This window comes from Abramis brama (genome assembly GCF_963993115.1).
Source record: "Abramis brama genome assembly, chromosome: 21".
NCBI lineage: Eukaryota > Metazoa > Chordata > Actinopteri > Cypriniformes > Leuciscidae > Abramis > Abramis brama.
Window position 1 is genome coordinate 34,032,692 of NC_139983.1, and position 16,582 is coordinate 34,049,273.

At 38.3% G+C, this 16,582-nt stretch overlaps 1 protein-coding gene across 1 annotated transcript; it reads right to left on the minus strand.

The window, feature by feature from the left end:
• Window positions 1–3,936: 3,936 nt before the first annotated feature.
• On the minus strand, window positions 3,937–9,339 carry LOC311072326 (adhesion G-protein coupled receptor G2-like). The gene is made up of 11 exons (XM_084097288.1): window positions 8,596–9,339; window positions 8,362–8,524; window positions 8,158–8,295; window positions 7,669–7,782; window positions 7,546–7,582; window positions 7,358–7,455; window positions 7,024–7,151; window positions 6,618–6,883; window positions 6,319–6,409; window positions 5,951–6,234; window positions 3,937–4,287 (listed from the first exon to the last, which is right to left on the minus strand). Exons 2-11 carry the CDS (start codon window positions 8,494–8,496, stop codon window positions 4,187–4,189), a joined length of 1,392 nt encoding a protein of 463 aa, XP_083953414.1. The 5' UTR covers window positions 8,497–8,524; window positions 8,596–9,339; the 3' UTR covers window positions 3,937–4,186.
• Between the last annotated feature and the right edge of the window lie 7,243 nt (window positions 9,340–16,582).

Genomic DNA, 16,582 nt, shown 5'->3' on the forward strand with positions numbered 1-16,582 from the left:
CAGTTCAGTCTCCTGCATGTGAGGAGCTCGTGGAGGTGATGACTCGTGCGGTCGCTAAACTAAGCATTTATTGGCCCGCTGATAAACAAGAGACCAGGCAGAGAAGCAAGCTAGATGAATGCTTCCTGCCTTCACGTGTTCAGCCTCCACGCCGGTGCTTACCGTTTTTTTCTTCCGACCTCCACACTGAGGTATCAAAGTCGTGGAAGCAACCAGTTTTAATACCATGTCTTAAGTCCACATACATCTACCTATTCAAATATTCATGGGTTCAAACAATACGGTTATAAGCTGAAGAGACACTGGCGAGCCATCTCTCCCCTGAGTCAGCATCTTCCCCCAAAAAACAAGCATTACCCACCAAGCCTCTCAGAGCTACTTCGGCTTTGGAGGGTAAAGCATATTCAGTGGCAGGTCAGGCTACTCAAAGACATGAGTGAAAGCGAGGAGGTCAGCACTCGAATTACATCAGGCTTCAGATTTGTCTCTCCGGGCCACAAAGGAGACGGCCAAGTCAGTGAGCCGTTATATGGCAGCCCTGGCAGCCACGGAGAGGCATGTCTGGCTGAACCTCGCAGGAATGAAGGAGAAACAGAAAAGCTTCCTTCTGGACGCCCTGCTCTCTCCTGCTGGCCTCTTCGATGACGCAGTTAATTCTGTCATCGTGAGGTTTCAGGAAGAAGCAGGCGGCGGCGTTCCTGAAATTCCCGCCTCGCCGTGCTCATGTCTCGAGGGCTGCAGAGCGGGAGCAGCCCCAGCCATCATCCAGCTCCTCACATATCATGAGTGGTCGCTTAGCTCAAGGCCTATGGCGGGACCATCATCTCTTGTGGCACATAAACTGCCTGAAAATGCTGGTCATGTTTCAAGCTTTGAAATACTTCCTCCCAGACCTGAGGGGCCAACATGTGTTTGATCGTACCGACAACACATCAGTGGTCTCCTACTTAAGCCATCAGGGGGGTCTGCGGTCGCATCCCTTATTCTAGCTGGCTCACCAGATCCTCCTATGGGCCCAAGGGAAACTGCTCTCTCTGAGGGCAGCATTTATTCCGGGGTATTCTTTCTTTCTTTACTTTTTTCTCTCGTGCCTCATACCAGTCCAGCAATCAACTGTGGTGAGTAGGATCAGTCAACAAACACGGTGAGTCATGTCATCTTCTCCTCTTATTGTCACTTGCACTTCTTGTCACATGTATAGCATAGCCTTCTCTGTCAGCACAGGATTTACATGTGATAAATGCAGGGAGATAGTAAAGCTGACGGAGAAGATTTCAGAACTAGAGACACGCATCCAAACTTTAATTGAGGATAGTAAGAGTGCAAGGACTTTAGATACTGCTTTGGATGTGACTAGCTTAGTGAACTTAGCGCACCGCCACAAATTAGTCTATGTGTGGGAAACACTGGCCTATCAGAAGCTTACATTGTTGGTACAGGTGTACTTTAAAATTTCATCCGCCTATGACGTTCCGTCAAGCCATTGGACTGATTCCATACGTGCTTCACGACACAATCACGTAGGGGCGTTCCCACAGCGTTTCGATACAGCGTCTCATTCCCTCTTCAGGGAACTAAGGTTACATATGTAACCGAGACGATTTGTATTCACTTTTCTATTTATTTGGTATATGATCAAGAAATAAATGTACATTAAGCCAGTGCTTCTCAAACCTGTCCTGGTAACACCCAGCACTAATCTCCCTCATCAAACACACATGATTCAACTCATCAGCTCATTAGTAGAGACTGCAAGACTTGAGTTGGGTGTGTCTGATGAGGGAAGCGTCCAGAATCTGCAGTGCTGGGGACAGGACAGATGTGACAGGCACGGGCAGCTGGCACACACTAAAAAGGTTTGTATGAAGTTGTGGAGATTGTTATGCATTCTAATTTTTTTTAATTCTAATTTAACAAAACATAATTCAATTCTAATATAACATCTTGCCGGTTACTGGTTAATGACGGGCGTCGGTTAGGAAAAAAACTAAATGAACATTTCTAACGGTTGTTTCACCAAGTACAGTGTAAATGCAGATATTGTATATGGGTCCTTTTTAAAAGAAGATGCAATCTAAAACCGGAAATGCCTGAGCTGTAATAAGTAAAACGCGGAAGTCGTTGTGCTAGTAGTCCATTTTACGTTGTACACCTCTCTAGGGCTGTCAACGAATATTCTAAATTCGAATATATATTCGAATAGTTTTAAAAAACTATGAAAATTGTGAAAATGAATATTCGAATGTGGAAAAACGCCCGCGGTAGCAGAGGCGCGGCTGTCTGCTTTGCGAGTGGGCGCGCTGCCTGAGGGGTCAGGGACAGGTCATTTTATTTAATGTTAAACAGAAACATTACTAAAGTGTAGGCTACTGTACTGACTGAATAGATATTGCAGTTTCATGCACTGCAGGCTTCCACTGGTTTGATTATTTACCGTTTCATGTCAAGGAAAAGTTCCATGTTTACCACAGCACAGCTCGCTCGGAGCGTTCATTGTCGGTTCTATATACTGTAAAACTTCAATTAATGTTAATAATATTTGTTTCAATCACTGAATGAAGCCTGCTATATTTGCGACAAGAGTCGCGACCTTAAATTGCTTGCACAAAACTCTTGATCAGCACTCAACATTTGTTTATTGTTGTTTTTCATTTAGACAGTTATGCACAGAGAGCGTGGGGTGAGGGCGAGAGAGAGAGAGAGAGTGCCTGCGAGCGAGCGAGAGTGAGGTCTGCGGTCTTGGCCATTAGTTGATTTACTTGTTTTTGTGTAGGTAATACGTTGTCAAATTTGTTTAAACTTAAATAAACTACTGTTCATTTATTAATTTGTATTAATTTGTCCTGTTATTGACGTAATGCACGTCATTGACAAAATGTGCAACCAGATGTTCGAATAGTTCGAATGTATGTGTTTTTTTAGAGGGAATATTCAAACGTCATTTTTGAGCAATTTTGACATCCCTACACCTCTCTCAGATTGTGAATATGATTGTGGAAAGTAAATGTATTTGTGTATGTATGCAATTGTTCTACTTGATATACTGTTTGAGGAGCTCTGGTGTACTTCCAATAACAGATACTGTACCTAATATAATATGATGATCTAATACCAGTTTACAATATCAAGTAGCTTAACAGGCTGTTTTTGTACAGCTAATAAAAATGGAAGCAGATGACGCAAATCTTACATGAAAATTAAGGTGGTTATTTTAGCTGTTTGGCTTAAAAATCCGAGACAAAGAGTGGAATGAAAAAACGCAACCGATGTAAAGTGATTGTAACAAATAAATATGTAATATTTACACAGTCTACCTGGATTTGTTGATGTCACACAGACTTGGAGTTTTGGGTCTTCTGAGCTGGCTGCACAAATACAACGTATAAGGCCACTATGTAATAATGTTAACATTTTAATTTTTTAAAGCAACATACTTATCTGGCATGAAGCACAACAGACGATCATCAGCCACAGCAAATTCTGCTTTTGTCGAGACATAATTCCCAAAAACAGCCTGAGAGAGACACAAGTTGAATTTTCTTTTCAACAGATATCAGTAATAAATCTTAAAGCATTTTCTTATTACATTCTTGAGATGAAAAGTTTACAGTCCAAGAGGAGAGAGAGTTTCATCCGTTCACATATGAAGCCGTACGATTATGATCCGCTGCTCAGAGCCGCTGGAACACTGGCATATGGTTTATTTGCAGACATGCAAATCATGGATTTATGGGTTTTATCTGAATTTCTGTATTTTCAGTGTCTTGCATTTTCCATAACCAAACATGTTTCACATCTATGTGTGTGATCAAGGAAAATATATGAATCCACAGGCATGTGACTTTAGTTTCATCCTGAAAATGTAAATTCGTTTTCTAACTAATCACTGATATTCAGCACAATTCAATTCTCCCACAATAACAGACGGTTTCAGTAACGATCATCACAGATATTTGTCATTTATTTTGAGTGATTTCAGTAAAGTTGCCCTTTTTAGGGTCATAATTTAATGTACATACATCATTTTAAACAGTTCTCACTTATTCAGAAGTGACATTTGGTTACAATACAGTTTCCCCTTAAACAGCAGCCCAGTTAAAGACATCAGTCTAAGAAAGTCTAAGAGACAAAGACTTAAACCTTAATTATTCTAATTTTAAACATTTTCCACAACATTAATTCTGGATTAAACGATGGTTGTGGTGGAGCTGGAGCTTTCTGGATCATCAGAGAAATTTCCTGTAACATCATTGTGAATGTGGTAGTAATACAGGAAGAAGAAAAACCCTGAAAAAACAAACAAACAAAAAACTAGTAAGAGAAACATGTTTTATCTCATTTAAATACATTCAATATATCATTAAAGGTGCAGTATGTAATATTGACAGCTAGTGGGTGAACTGGGTATTGCAGTCCAAATTCAAAATATTGGAGAGGGTCTATATTATAGCTCTCTATACAAAGCATAGGCTACTTTATTTAAAATGGTGTGGCAGGATTTTGAACAGTAGCTGGACGGCGCGAACAGACGCTGAGTGGCGCTGCCGGTATGTGTACACTCATAGAAAACAATGTGTTCGAAGACATGGCGTGGCGCTGCTCTTCTCGTCTGGTGTGTGACGGTGTTCAGTCAAATCCTGTCAGAAGGCGGTCGACCACCGGACAAGGGAGTCATGCAGCTAGATAAACTCACAGGTATCGCACACAAGACGCGTCGTGTTCAGTTTAAGAGAGAATCTGATCACAAAACATGCAAAAGTTCATTTCAAGAAGTGGCGTTGATAAGTTTGGTGTTTGAAAAAATAAATAAAAATCTAGCGTGATCTAGGCTTATATTATTATCTCTCTATATGAAGCATAACTTTATTCAAGCCAGAGAAAGACAAATGTTTTGCAAAAAGATACACAATGCAATATATTCTTTGCAAGGTTGTCCCCATGATCTGATTACATTTTCAGCATTATAAAAAAATCATAAAGTAATATATTTTTTTGTAGACAATATTTTCATATGAAATTATAAATGAAATCTGGTATAAGAAGTTTTATTGCATTTATTTCTGCAAAACAAAAGGCTGATTTGATAGGAAGATGGAGCTGATTTAGCAGAGTACTTCTAAGTAGCCTGTGCAAATAGTTCGGAGAATGTGCCAATATGTAGTTCATGCAGTAATATTTGTGTAATAATATATACACAGGAGAAAATTAGCCAACTCAGCATTCGTTTTGAAACCTTTCTGGATTTTAAGCTGTCTCCATCTCTCAAGCGCATCTCCAATATTTATACGGCTTTAGTATACTTTTGATCATACAGCTTTTTAGATGGATGCCTTGGCTTTTTAGGATGGGTAGAAGGTTCGATTTCGGACCCCTTTAGTTTGCCGGCTTTCATGACTGAAATACGTGTTGTTTTCCACCAACTGGCAACCCAGGCTGCCAAAATATAATTGGGTAAACTGGCAGAGGGCGGAGTCACACAGACCAAAACAAAGACAGACATTCAGACACAGAACGCACATTTTCAAAGGAGAATAACTAAATGTATAGCATTGTTTTTCAGAGAAACAAGTATGTGAACTGATATGAACGCATGTTTCTTAAATATCTCCAAACGTATTATGGTATTTTTATGCTTTAGTACAGTTAAAAACTTACATACAGTACCTTTAAAGTAATTTGCATAATTTTTTTTATGTAACCAAAAATAAACTTTGGGCCAAATGCTTTTGGTCAAATTGATTGTTACAATCATTGCAATTATAAACCCTTATAATCAATAAAAAGAATAAAATAAAATTAATTAATAAATAAATGAATAAATAATATTTTAAAAAGAATAAAATATCAATTTAATAAAATAATAATTATATATAAAATAAACAATTACGTTCAGATAAATAGAAGCATTCTACTAAACCAGTAGAAAATGATGTGTGTGATTGTTTCTCACCCTGAAACGAGTTCAACACAGTGAAGATGTAATATGAGGGAATGAGCATCGGTCCATAACTGAAGAACGCCACAGCCCACGTCAGGCCGAAGAGCAGGAACAAGCTCAACACCATCATGAGCTGCTTTCTGAACGTCTTTCTCTTGCCATCAGCCGCTTTTATGTGTCGGGCTTGGACAATTTTAGTGACGATCATGATGAAGATTCCAGTTGTGAAGATGAAGACTAAAGCGTAGTAGCCAATGTTCACTATGTAGTGAATGAAAGGATCTGTAATCCAGCACCTATAATTAGAAGAGAAGAGACAATGTTGACATGTTAAAAGCTTCATTATTATTTTATGCATTTGTGACATCAGAACAACTTACATTTGTGTGGTTTTTCCAGATGTTGCGTTTATAATCACTTCTTTATATCCTCCTAATGAAACAACAGCTACGACTATTGGAGCCGGAAACACTGAAAGCACACAGAGACCAGGATTATTATAGGTAACTCACTGATGGAGACAAATTATTTAGTTGAGTGCTCAGATGTTCTTTAATGGAACGGCTCAAGAAAAGGACAAAAACACCATAAAAGTATCATGACAGTAGTTCATATGTCTCGTGCACAATATACTTTTTTAAGTGAACACTATAACAGATGGTTTCTCCATATAACTCACTCCAGCCGAACACAGTGATCTTCCTCATGTAGTTTGTGATGGTGATGTTCTGTCTGATGAGCCATAAGTACATATGAAGAGCTTGAATGAAGAACCAGGTGAATGTAGTCAGCATGGAGTAATGCATGAGCAGCGCTATGAAGACACACGCAGCCTTGTCTCCTGTGTTGGCGACGCTCTCGTTTGACAAAAAGGATAAATTCAGTAGAAACAAAGCCACAAACATGTTCATCAAGATCTTCGTGGCCTGATTTGATTTGGCTTTCCTGTTCAAATATAAAAACAACCTGTATTTCTAACATGCATTTATGCATTTAGCAGACACGTTTATCCAAAAGAGGTGCAAAAGCGAATGTTCAAAACTTCAACTTAAAGTAACTATATGTTATATTTTAAGAGACTCTACCGTAACAGGAAATGCATGAAAAGAGCGACGGACAGAAAAAACATGGAGATGCCGCAGCCGATAGAAGTGATGAAGCTCAATGAATCCACATATTGCGCTGTGATGTTTGCATTTACATCTGGAGGAGACTGAGAAAACAACAGAAACGCACAGATGATGATTTTTAAAAACCTATTGTTGCTTGTAAGCAAGAATCAGATATTTACATTTTAAATGCATGTATCTGTTAAGTTTCTTTATTGAACTTGTACAAGCTCACTAGCATATAGTGGACTAAAAGACTCTGATATTGATTTCATGAGGTCTTTAAATGAAACTCTGAGAAGCTTCTCACCATCAGCACTGCAAAGAACGTCAGATGTGAACACGAGCACTTTATGGTGTTGTTGATTTTTTCTGTCTCACAGCCGGACGTCGTCCATGTAAGATTTCCTTCAAAGAAAAGAGAGCGAGGAATGAAATATATCAAATAAATTAGGTTTGCTGTTGGGAACTGATCAATACATCCATAAATAAATGTACCTTTGCCATCCCAAGAACTGCAGGACGCCTCACCGACCTATAAGAACATTTTTAGTTTCTTACGCTTTCACAGTGTCTGGTCATTATAAAAAAAAAAAAGTTTCACAACAAAACCTTTATTACCAGATCTTTCTGTGTAAAGAACATTTCTATGTTGTTGGTAAGGTCGGAGATATTGGCCTTCATTGTTATTCCATAAACCTCATTGTTCAAAACAGTGTAATTTTTAGTTTCATCCTAAATAAGAAATAGAGCAAATCAAATATAAACGTGTGATGAATAGATCAAGAAACATTTGTTAAAAGAATAGTTTTAACACATAAATGTCTCTTATGCTGTTACATTTCAATGGAACACAAAAGTAGAATTTTTAACTCTTTTCAAACAACAATTTATAATCGCAAAGAGGATTAAAAAAACACAATAGAAGCATCATAACAGTAGTGGTTATGACATAATGTACTAATATCCAGCCAGGTCAAGATATTTGTGTCATTATGGAAAAAGATTAATGTAAATGTTAAAATATATTAAATTTATTGGGTGAACTGTCCCATAAACATTCCTTCAAATGTTCAAACATGGAATTTGAAATGTTTTAATTGTGAGTACCTTTCCCATGTTTTTGAACCGTAGAACTCCAAGTAACGTGCGTCCATGGTTTTCCAGCCGTGATTTATTAAAGGCCTCGCTGGGAATCTTTACAGACCAGGGAATGTTTGTCTGCAGGTCACTTTGACAATCAGTAACCTGTGAAAAAAAAATTGCATAATAAATGAGAAATAATACCATGTTTTATTGTTTCTCAAGTCTTACGTTTATCCTGTCTGGATCTGAAGAGTAACATGTGTCTCTGGCTTCTGTGTTCTCGTCTTGTATGTGAATAAGACCAATAACATCCCCCAAGACAATCCGTGCGTTGCTTATATTGTTGCGTTCCATCTCTTCCATCTTAGACTCCAGATTGTCCAAAGCGAATCTGCAAAATTGAAAAATCACCCTGTATCCTGTCATTTTAATTTTAAAAGTCACTGGTAACCACACACTTACGATGCTTTTGAGGGATTAATAAATCCATCCTTGTCTTTTAGATCATCTGTAGTTAGATTGTTAGTTGTCCCAGATGATTTGAAACTGGTAGTTGGGTTGTTAGTTGTCCCAGATGGTGTGAAACTGGTAGTTGGATTGTTAGTTGTCTCAGATGATGTGAAACTGTTAGTTGGATTGTTAGTTGTTGCAGATGATGTGAAACTGGTAGTTGAATTATTAGTTGGATTGTTAGTGGTCTCAGATGATGTTAAACTGGTTGTTGGTTTGTTAGTTGTCACAGATGGTGTGAAACTGGCAGATGGATTGTTAGTTGGTTTGTTAGTTGTCACAGATGGTGTGAAACTGGTAGTTGTATTGTTAGTTGTCCCAGATGGTGTGAAACTGGTAGTTGGATTGTTAGTTGTCTCAGATGATGTGAAACTGTTAGTTGGATTGTTAGTTGTTGCAGATGATGTGAAACTGGTAGTTGAATTATTAGTTGGATTGTTAGTGGTCTCAGATGATGTTAAACTGGTTGTTGGTTTGTTAGTTGTCACAGATGGTGTGAAACTGGTAGTTGGATTGTTAGTTGTCCCAGATGGTGTGAAACTGGTAGTTGGATTGTTAGTTGTCCCAGATGGTGTGAAACTGGTAGTTGGATTGTTAGTTGTCTCAGATGATGTGAAACTGTTAGTTGGATTGTTAGTTGTTGCAGATGATGTGAAACTGGTAGTTGAATTATTAGTTGGATTGTTAGTGGTCTCAGATGATGTTAAACTGGTTGTTGGTTTGTTAGTTGTCACAGATGGTGTGAAACTGGCAGATGGATTGTTAGTTGGTTTGTTAGTTGTCACAGATGGTGTGAAACTGGTAGTTGTATTGTTAGTTGTCCCAGATGGTGTGAAACTGGTAGTTGGATTGTTAGTTGTCTCAGATGATGTGAAACTGTTAGTTGGATTGTTAGTTGTTGCAGATGATGTGAAACTGGTAGTTGAATTATTAGTTGGATTGTTAGTGGTCTCAGATGATGTTAAACTGGTTGTTGGTTTGTTAGTTGTCACAGATGGTGTGAAACTGGTAGATGGATTGTTAGTTGGTTTGTTAGTTGTCACAGATGGTGTGAAACTGGTAGTTGTATTGTTAGTTGTCGCAGATGATGTGAAACTGGTTGTTGGATTGTTAGTTGTCCCAGATGATGTGAAACTGGTAGTTGGATTGTTAGTTGTCTCAGATGGTTTGAAACTGATAGTTGTATTGTTAGTTGTCTCAGATGGTTTGAAACTGGTAGTTGGATTGTTAGTTGTCCCAGATGATGTGAAACTGGTAGTTGGATTGTTAGTTGTCACAGATGGTGTGAAACTGGTAGATGGATTGTTAGTTGTCTCAGATGGTTTGAAACTGGGAGTTGTATTGTTAGTTGTCTCAGATGGTTTGAAACTGGGAGTTGTATTGTTAGTTGTCTCAGATGGTTTGAAACTGGGAGTTGTATTGTTAGTTGTCTCAGATGGTTTGAAACTGGTAGTTGGATTGTTAGTTGTCGCAGATGATGTGAAACTGGTTGTTGGATTGTTAGTTGTCCCAGATGATGTGAAACTGGGAGTTGTATTGTTAGTTGTCTCAGATGGTTTGAAACTGGTAGTTGGATTGTTAGTTGTCGCAGATGATGTGAAACTGGTTGTTGGATTGTTAGTTGTCCCAGATGATGTGAAACTGGTAGTTGGATTGTTAGTTGTCTCAGATGGTGTGAAACAGGTAGTTGTATTGTTAGTTGTCTCAGATGGTTTGAAACTGGTAGTTGGATTGTTAGTTGTCGCAGATGATGTGAAACTGGTTGTTGGATTGTTAGTTGTCCCAGATGATGTGAAACTGGTAGTTGGATTGTTAGTTGTCGCAGATGGTGTGAAACTGGTTGTTGGATTGTTAGTTGTCTCAGATGGTTTGAAACTGGTAGTTGGATTGTTAGTTGTCGCAGATGATGTGAAACTGGTTGTTGGATTGTTAGTTGTCCCAGATGATGTGAAACTGGTAGTTGGATTGTTAGTTGTCCCAGATGGTGTGAAACTGGTATTTGGATTGTTAGTTGTCTCAGATGGTTTGAAACTGGTAGTTGGATTGTTAGTTGTCGCAGATGATGTGAAACTGGTTGTTGGATTGTTAGTTGTCCCAGATGATGTGAAACTGGTAGTTGGATTGTTAGTTGTCGCAGATGGTGTGAAACTGGTTGTTGGATTGTTAGTTGTCTCAGATGGTTTGAAACTGGGAGTTGTATTGTTAGTTGTCTCAGATGGTGTGAAACTGGTTGTTGGATTGTTAGTTGTCTCAGATGGTTTGAAACTGGTAGTTGGATTGTTAGTTGTCGCAGATGATGTGAAACTGTTAGTTGGATTGTTAGTTGTCTCAGATGATGTGAAACTGTTAGTTGGATTGTTAGTTGTCGCAGATGGTGTGAAACTGGTAGATGGATTGTTAGTTTGATTGTTAGTTGTTGCATATGATGTGAAACTGATAGTTGAATTATTAGTTGGATTGTTAGTGGTCTCAGATGATGTTAAACTGGTTGTTGGTTTGTTAGTTGTCACAGATGGTGTGAAACTGGTAGATGGATTGTTAGTTGGTTTGTTAGTTGTCACAGATGGTATGAAACTGGTAGTTGTATTGTTAGTTGTCGCAGATGATGTGAAACTGGTTGTTGGATTGTTAGTTGTCCCAGATGATGTGAAACTGGTTGTTGGATTGTTAGTTGTCTCAGATGGTTTGAAACTGGTAGTTGGATTGTTAGTTGTCGCAGATGATGTGAAACTGGTTGTTGGATTGTTAGTTGTCCCAGATGATGTGAAACTGGTAGTTGGATTGTTAGTTGTCTCAGATGGTTTGAAACTGATAGTTGGATTGTTAGTTGTCGCAGATGGTGTGAAACTGGTTGTTGGATTGTTAGTTGTCTCAGATGGTTTGAAACTGGGAGTTGTATTGTTAGTTGTCTCAGATGGTGTGAAACTGGTTGTTGGATTGTTAGTTGTCTCAGATGGTTTGAAACTGGTAGTTTGATTGTTAGTTGTCGCAGATGGTGTGAAACTGGTTGTTGGATTGTTAGTGGTCTCAGATGGTTTGAAACTGGTAGTTGGATCATTAGTTTTCTCAGATGATGTGAAACTGTTAGTTGGATTGTTAGTTGTCTCAGATGATGTGAAACTGTAAGTTGGATCGTTAGTTGTCGCAGATGGTGTGAAACTGGTAGATGGATTGTTAGTTTGATTGTTAGTTGTTGCAGATGATGTGAAACTGGTAGTTGAATTGTTAGTTGGATTGTTAGTGGTCTCAGATGATGTTAAACTGGTTGTTGGTTTGTTAGTTGTCACAGATGGTTTGAAACTGGTAGTTGGATCATTAGTTTTCTCAGATGATGTGAAACTGTTAGTTGGATTGTTAGTTGTTGCAGATGGTGTGAAACTGGTAGATGGATTGTTAGTTGGTTTGTTAGTTGTCGCAGATGGTGTGAAACTGGTAGTTGTATTTTTAGTTGCATTGTTAGTTGTCTCAGATTGTGTGAAACTGGTAGATGGATTGTTAGTTGTCTCAGATGGTTTGAAACTGGTTGTTGGATTGTTAGTTGCATTGTTAGTTGTCTCAGATGATGTGAAACTGGTAGTTGAATTGTTAGTTGCATTGTTAGTTGTCTCAGATGGTGTGAAATTGGTAGTTCGATTAATTAATTGATCCTTGTTTTTAAGATCATCTGTAGTTGGATTGTTAATTATCTTGTCTGTTGTGATACTGGTTGTTGGATTGTAAGCTGTCTCAGTTGGTGTGAAACTGGTAGATGGATTGTTAGTTGGATTGTTAGATGTCTCAGATGTTGTGAAACTAGTAGTTGGATTGTTAGTTGGATTGTTAGCTGTCTCAGATGATATGAAAGTGGTTGTTGGATTGTTAGTTGTCGCAGACGGTGTGACACTAGTAGTTGGATTTTTAGTTGTCTCAGATAGTGTAAAACTGGTAGATGGATTGTTAGTTGGATTGTTAGTTGTGTCAGATGATGTGACACTAGTAGTTGGATTTTCAGCTGTCTCAGATAGTGTAAAACTGGTAGTTGGATTGTTAGCTGTCTCAGATGATATGAAAGTGGTTGTTGGATTGTTAGTTGTCGCAGACGGTGTGACACTAGTAGTTGGATTTTTAGTTGTCTCAGATAGTGTAAAACTGGTAGTTGGATTGTTAGTTGGATTGTTAGCTGTCTCAGATGATATGAAAGTGGTTGTTGGATTGTTAGTTGTCGCAGACGGTGTGACACTAGTAGTTGGATTGTTAGTTGTCTCAGATGGTGTGAAACTGGTAGTTGGATTGTTAGTTGGATTGTTAGTTGGATTGTTAGCGGTCTCAGATGATATGAAAGTGGTTGTTGGATTGTTAGTTGTCGCAGACGGTGTGACACTAGTAGTTGAATTTTTAGTTGTCTCAGATAGTGTAAAACTGGTAGAAGGATTGTTAGTTGGATTGTTAGCTGTCTCAGATGATGTGACACTAGTAGTTGGATTTTTAGCTGTCTCAGATGGTATGAAACTGGTAGTTGGATTGTTAGTTGTCTCAAATGGTGTGAAACTGGTTATTGGATTGTGAGCTGTCTCAGATGGTTTGAAACTGGTAATTGGATTGTTAGTTGGATTGTTAGTTGTCTCGGATTGTGTGAAACTGGTAGAAGGATTGTTAGTTGGATTGTTAGCTGTCTCAGATGATGTGACACTAGTACTTGGATTGTTAGCTGTCTCAGATGGTTTGAAACTGGTAGTTGGATTGTTAGTTGTCTCAAATGGTGTGAAACTGGTTATTGGATTATGAGCTGTCTCAGATGATGTGAAACTGGTAGTTGGATTGTAAGTTGGATTGTTAGCTGTCTCAAATGGTGTGAAACTGGTTATTGGATTGTTAGTTGGATTGTTGGTTGTCTCGGATTGTGTGAAACTGGTAGATGGATTTTTAGTTGTCTCAGATGGGTTGAAACTGGTAGTTGGTTTGTTAGTTGTCTCAGATGATGTGAAACTGGTTGTTGGATTGTTAGTTGTCTCAGATGGTGTGAAACTGGTAGATGGATTGTTAATTGGATTGTAAATTGGCTCAGATGATGTTAAACTGGTTGTTGGATTGTTAGTTGTCTCGGATTGTGTGAAACTGGTTGTTGGATTGTTACTGGTCTCAGATTGTGTGAAACTGGAAGTAGGATTGTTAGTTGCATTGTAAATTGTCTCAGATGATGTGAAGCTGGTAGTTGGATTGTTAGTTGTCTGAGATTGTGTGAAACTGGTAGTTGGGTTGTTAGTTGTCTCAGATGATGTTAAACTGGTTGTTGGATTGTTAGTTGTCTCAGATGGTGTGAAACTGGTAGATGGATTGTTAATTGGATTGTAAATTGGCTCAGATGATGTTAAACTGGTTGTTGGATTGTTAGTTGTCTCAGATTGTGTGAAACTGGTGGTTGGATTGTTACTGGTCTCAGATTGTGTGAAACTGGAAGTAGGATTGTTAGTTGCATTGTAAGTTGTCTCAGATGATGTGAAGCTGGTAGTTGGATTGTTAGTTGTCTGAGATTGTGTGAAACTGGTAGTTGGGTTGTTAGTTGTCTCAGATTGTGTGAAACTGGTAGTTGGATTGTTAGTTGCATTGTACGTTGTCTCAGATGATGTTAAACTGGTAGTTGGATTGTTAATTGTCTCAGATGTTGTGAAACTGGTTGTTGGATTGTTAATTGTCTCAGATGTTGTGAAACTGGTAGTTGGATTTTTAGTTGTCTCAGTTGGTGTGAAACTGGTAGTTGTGTTCTTAGTTGTCTCAAATGATGTGAAACTGGTTATTGGATTGTAAACTGTCCCAGATGATGTGAAACTGGTAGTTGGATTGTTAGTTGTCTCAGATGGTTTGAAACTAGTAGTTGGATTGTTGTCTGTCTCAGATGATGTGAAACTGGTTATTGGATTGTTAGTTGTCTCAAATGATGTGAAACTGGTTGTTGGTTTGTTAGTTGTCTCAAATGATGTGAAACTGGTAGTTGTGTTCTTAGTTGTCTCAAATGATGTGAAACTGGTTATTGGATTGTTAGTTGTCTCAAATGATGTGAAACTGGTTGTTGGTTTGTTAGTTGTCTCAGATGGTTTGAAACTGGTAGATAGATTGTTAGTTGGACTGTTAGTTGTCTCAAATGATGTGAAACTGGTTGTTGGTTTGTTAGTTGTCTCAGATGGTTTGAAACTGGTAGATAGATTGTTAGTTGGACTGTTAGTTGTCTCAGATGATGTGAAACTGGTAATTGGTTTGTAAATTGTCTCAGATGATGTTAAACTGGTTGTTGGATTGTTAGTTGTCTCAGATGGTGTGAAACTGGTATTTGGATTGTCAGTTGTCTCGTTAGTTGTCTCAGTTGGTGTGAAACAGGTAGCTGGATTGTTAGTTGGATTGTAAATTGTCTCAGATGATGTTAAACTGGTTGTCGGATTGTTAGTTGTATCAGATGATGTGAAACTGGTATTTGGATTGTTAGTTGTCTCAGATGGTGTGAAACTGGTCATTTGATTGTTAGTTGTCTCAGATGGTGTGAAACTCGTAGTTGTATTGTCAGTTGGATTGTAAATTGTCTCAGATGATGTTAAACTGGTTGTTGGATTGTCAGTTGTCTCAGATGGTGTGAAACTGGTAATTGGATTGTTAGTTGTCTCAGATGGTGTGAAACTGGTCATTTGATTGTTAGTTGTCTCAGATGGTGTGAAACTCGTAGTTGTATTGTCAGTTGGATTGTAAATTGTCTCAGATGATGTTAAACTGGTTGTTGGATTGTTAGTTGTCTCAGATGGTGTGAAACTGGTAATTGGATTGTTAGTTGTCTCAGATGATGTGAAATTGGTAGTTGGATTGTTAGTTGTCTCAGATGGTGTGAAACTGGTAATTGGATTGTTAGTTGTCTCAGATGATGTGAAACTGGTAGTTGGATTGTTAGTTGTCTCAAATGATGTGAAACTGGTAATTGGATTGTTAGTTGTCTCAGATGGTGTGAAACTGGTAGTTGGATTGTTAGTTGGATTGTAAATTGTCTCAGATGATGTTAAACTGGTTGTCGGATTGTTAGTTGTATCAGATGGTGTGAAACTGGTAGTTGGATTGTTATTTGTCTCAGTTGGTGTGAAACTGGTAGTTGGGTTGTTAGATATCTCAGATGTTGTGAAACTAGTAGTTGGATTGTTAGTTGTCTCAGATGGTGTGAAACTGGTTGTTGGGTTGTTAGATATCTCAGATGTTGTGAAACTAGTAGTTGGATTGTCAGTTGTTTCAGATGTTGTGAAACTAGTAGTTGGATTGTTATCTGTCTCAAATGATGTGAAACTGGTAGTTGGATTGTTAGTTGTCTCAGATGATGTGAAATTGGTAGTTGGATTGTTAGTTGTCTCAGATGATGTGAAACTGGTAATTGGATTGTTAGTTTTCTCAGATGGTGTGAAACTCGTAGTTGTATTGTCAGTTGTCTCAGATGATGTGAAACTGGTAGTTGGATTGTTAGTTGTCTCAAATGATGTGAAACTGGTTATTGGATTGTTATTTTTCTCAGATGGTGTGAAACTGGTAATTGGATTGTTAGCTGTCTCAGATGATGTGAAACTGGTAGTTGGATTGTTAGCTGTCTCAGATGTTATGAAACTGGTAGTTGGATTGTTAGTTGTCTCAAATGATGTGAAACTGGTAATTGGATTGTTAGTTGTCTCAGATGGTGTGAAACTGGTAGTTGGGTTGTTAGATATCTCAGATGGTGTGAAACTCGTAGTTGTATTGTCAGTTGTCTCAGATGATGTGAAACTGGTAGTTGGATTGTTAGTTGTCTCAAATGATGTGAAACTAGTAATTGGATTGTTAGTTGTCCCAGATGGTGTGAAAGTGGTAGTTGTCTCGTTAGTTGTCTCTGATGATGTGAAACTGGTATTTGGATTGTCAGTTGTCTCGTTAGTTGTCTCAGATGGTGTGAAACTGGTAGTTG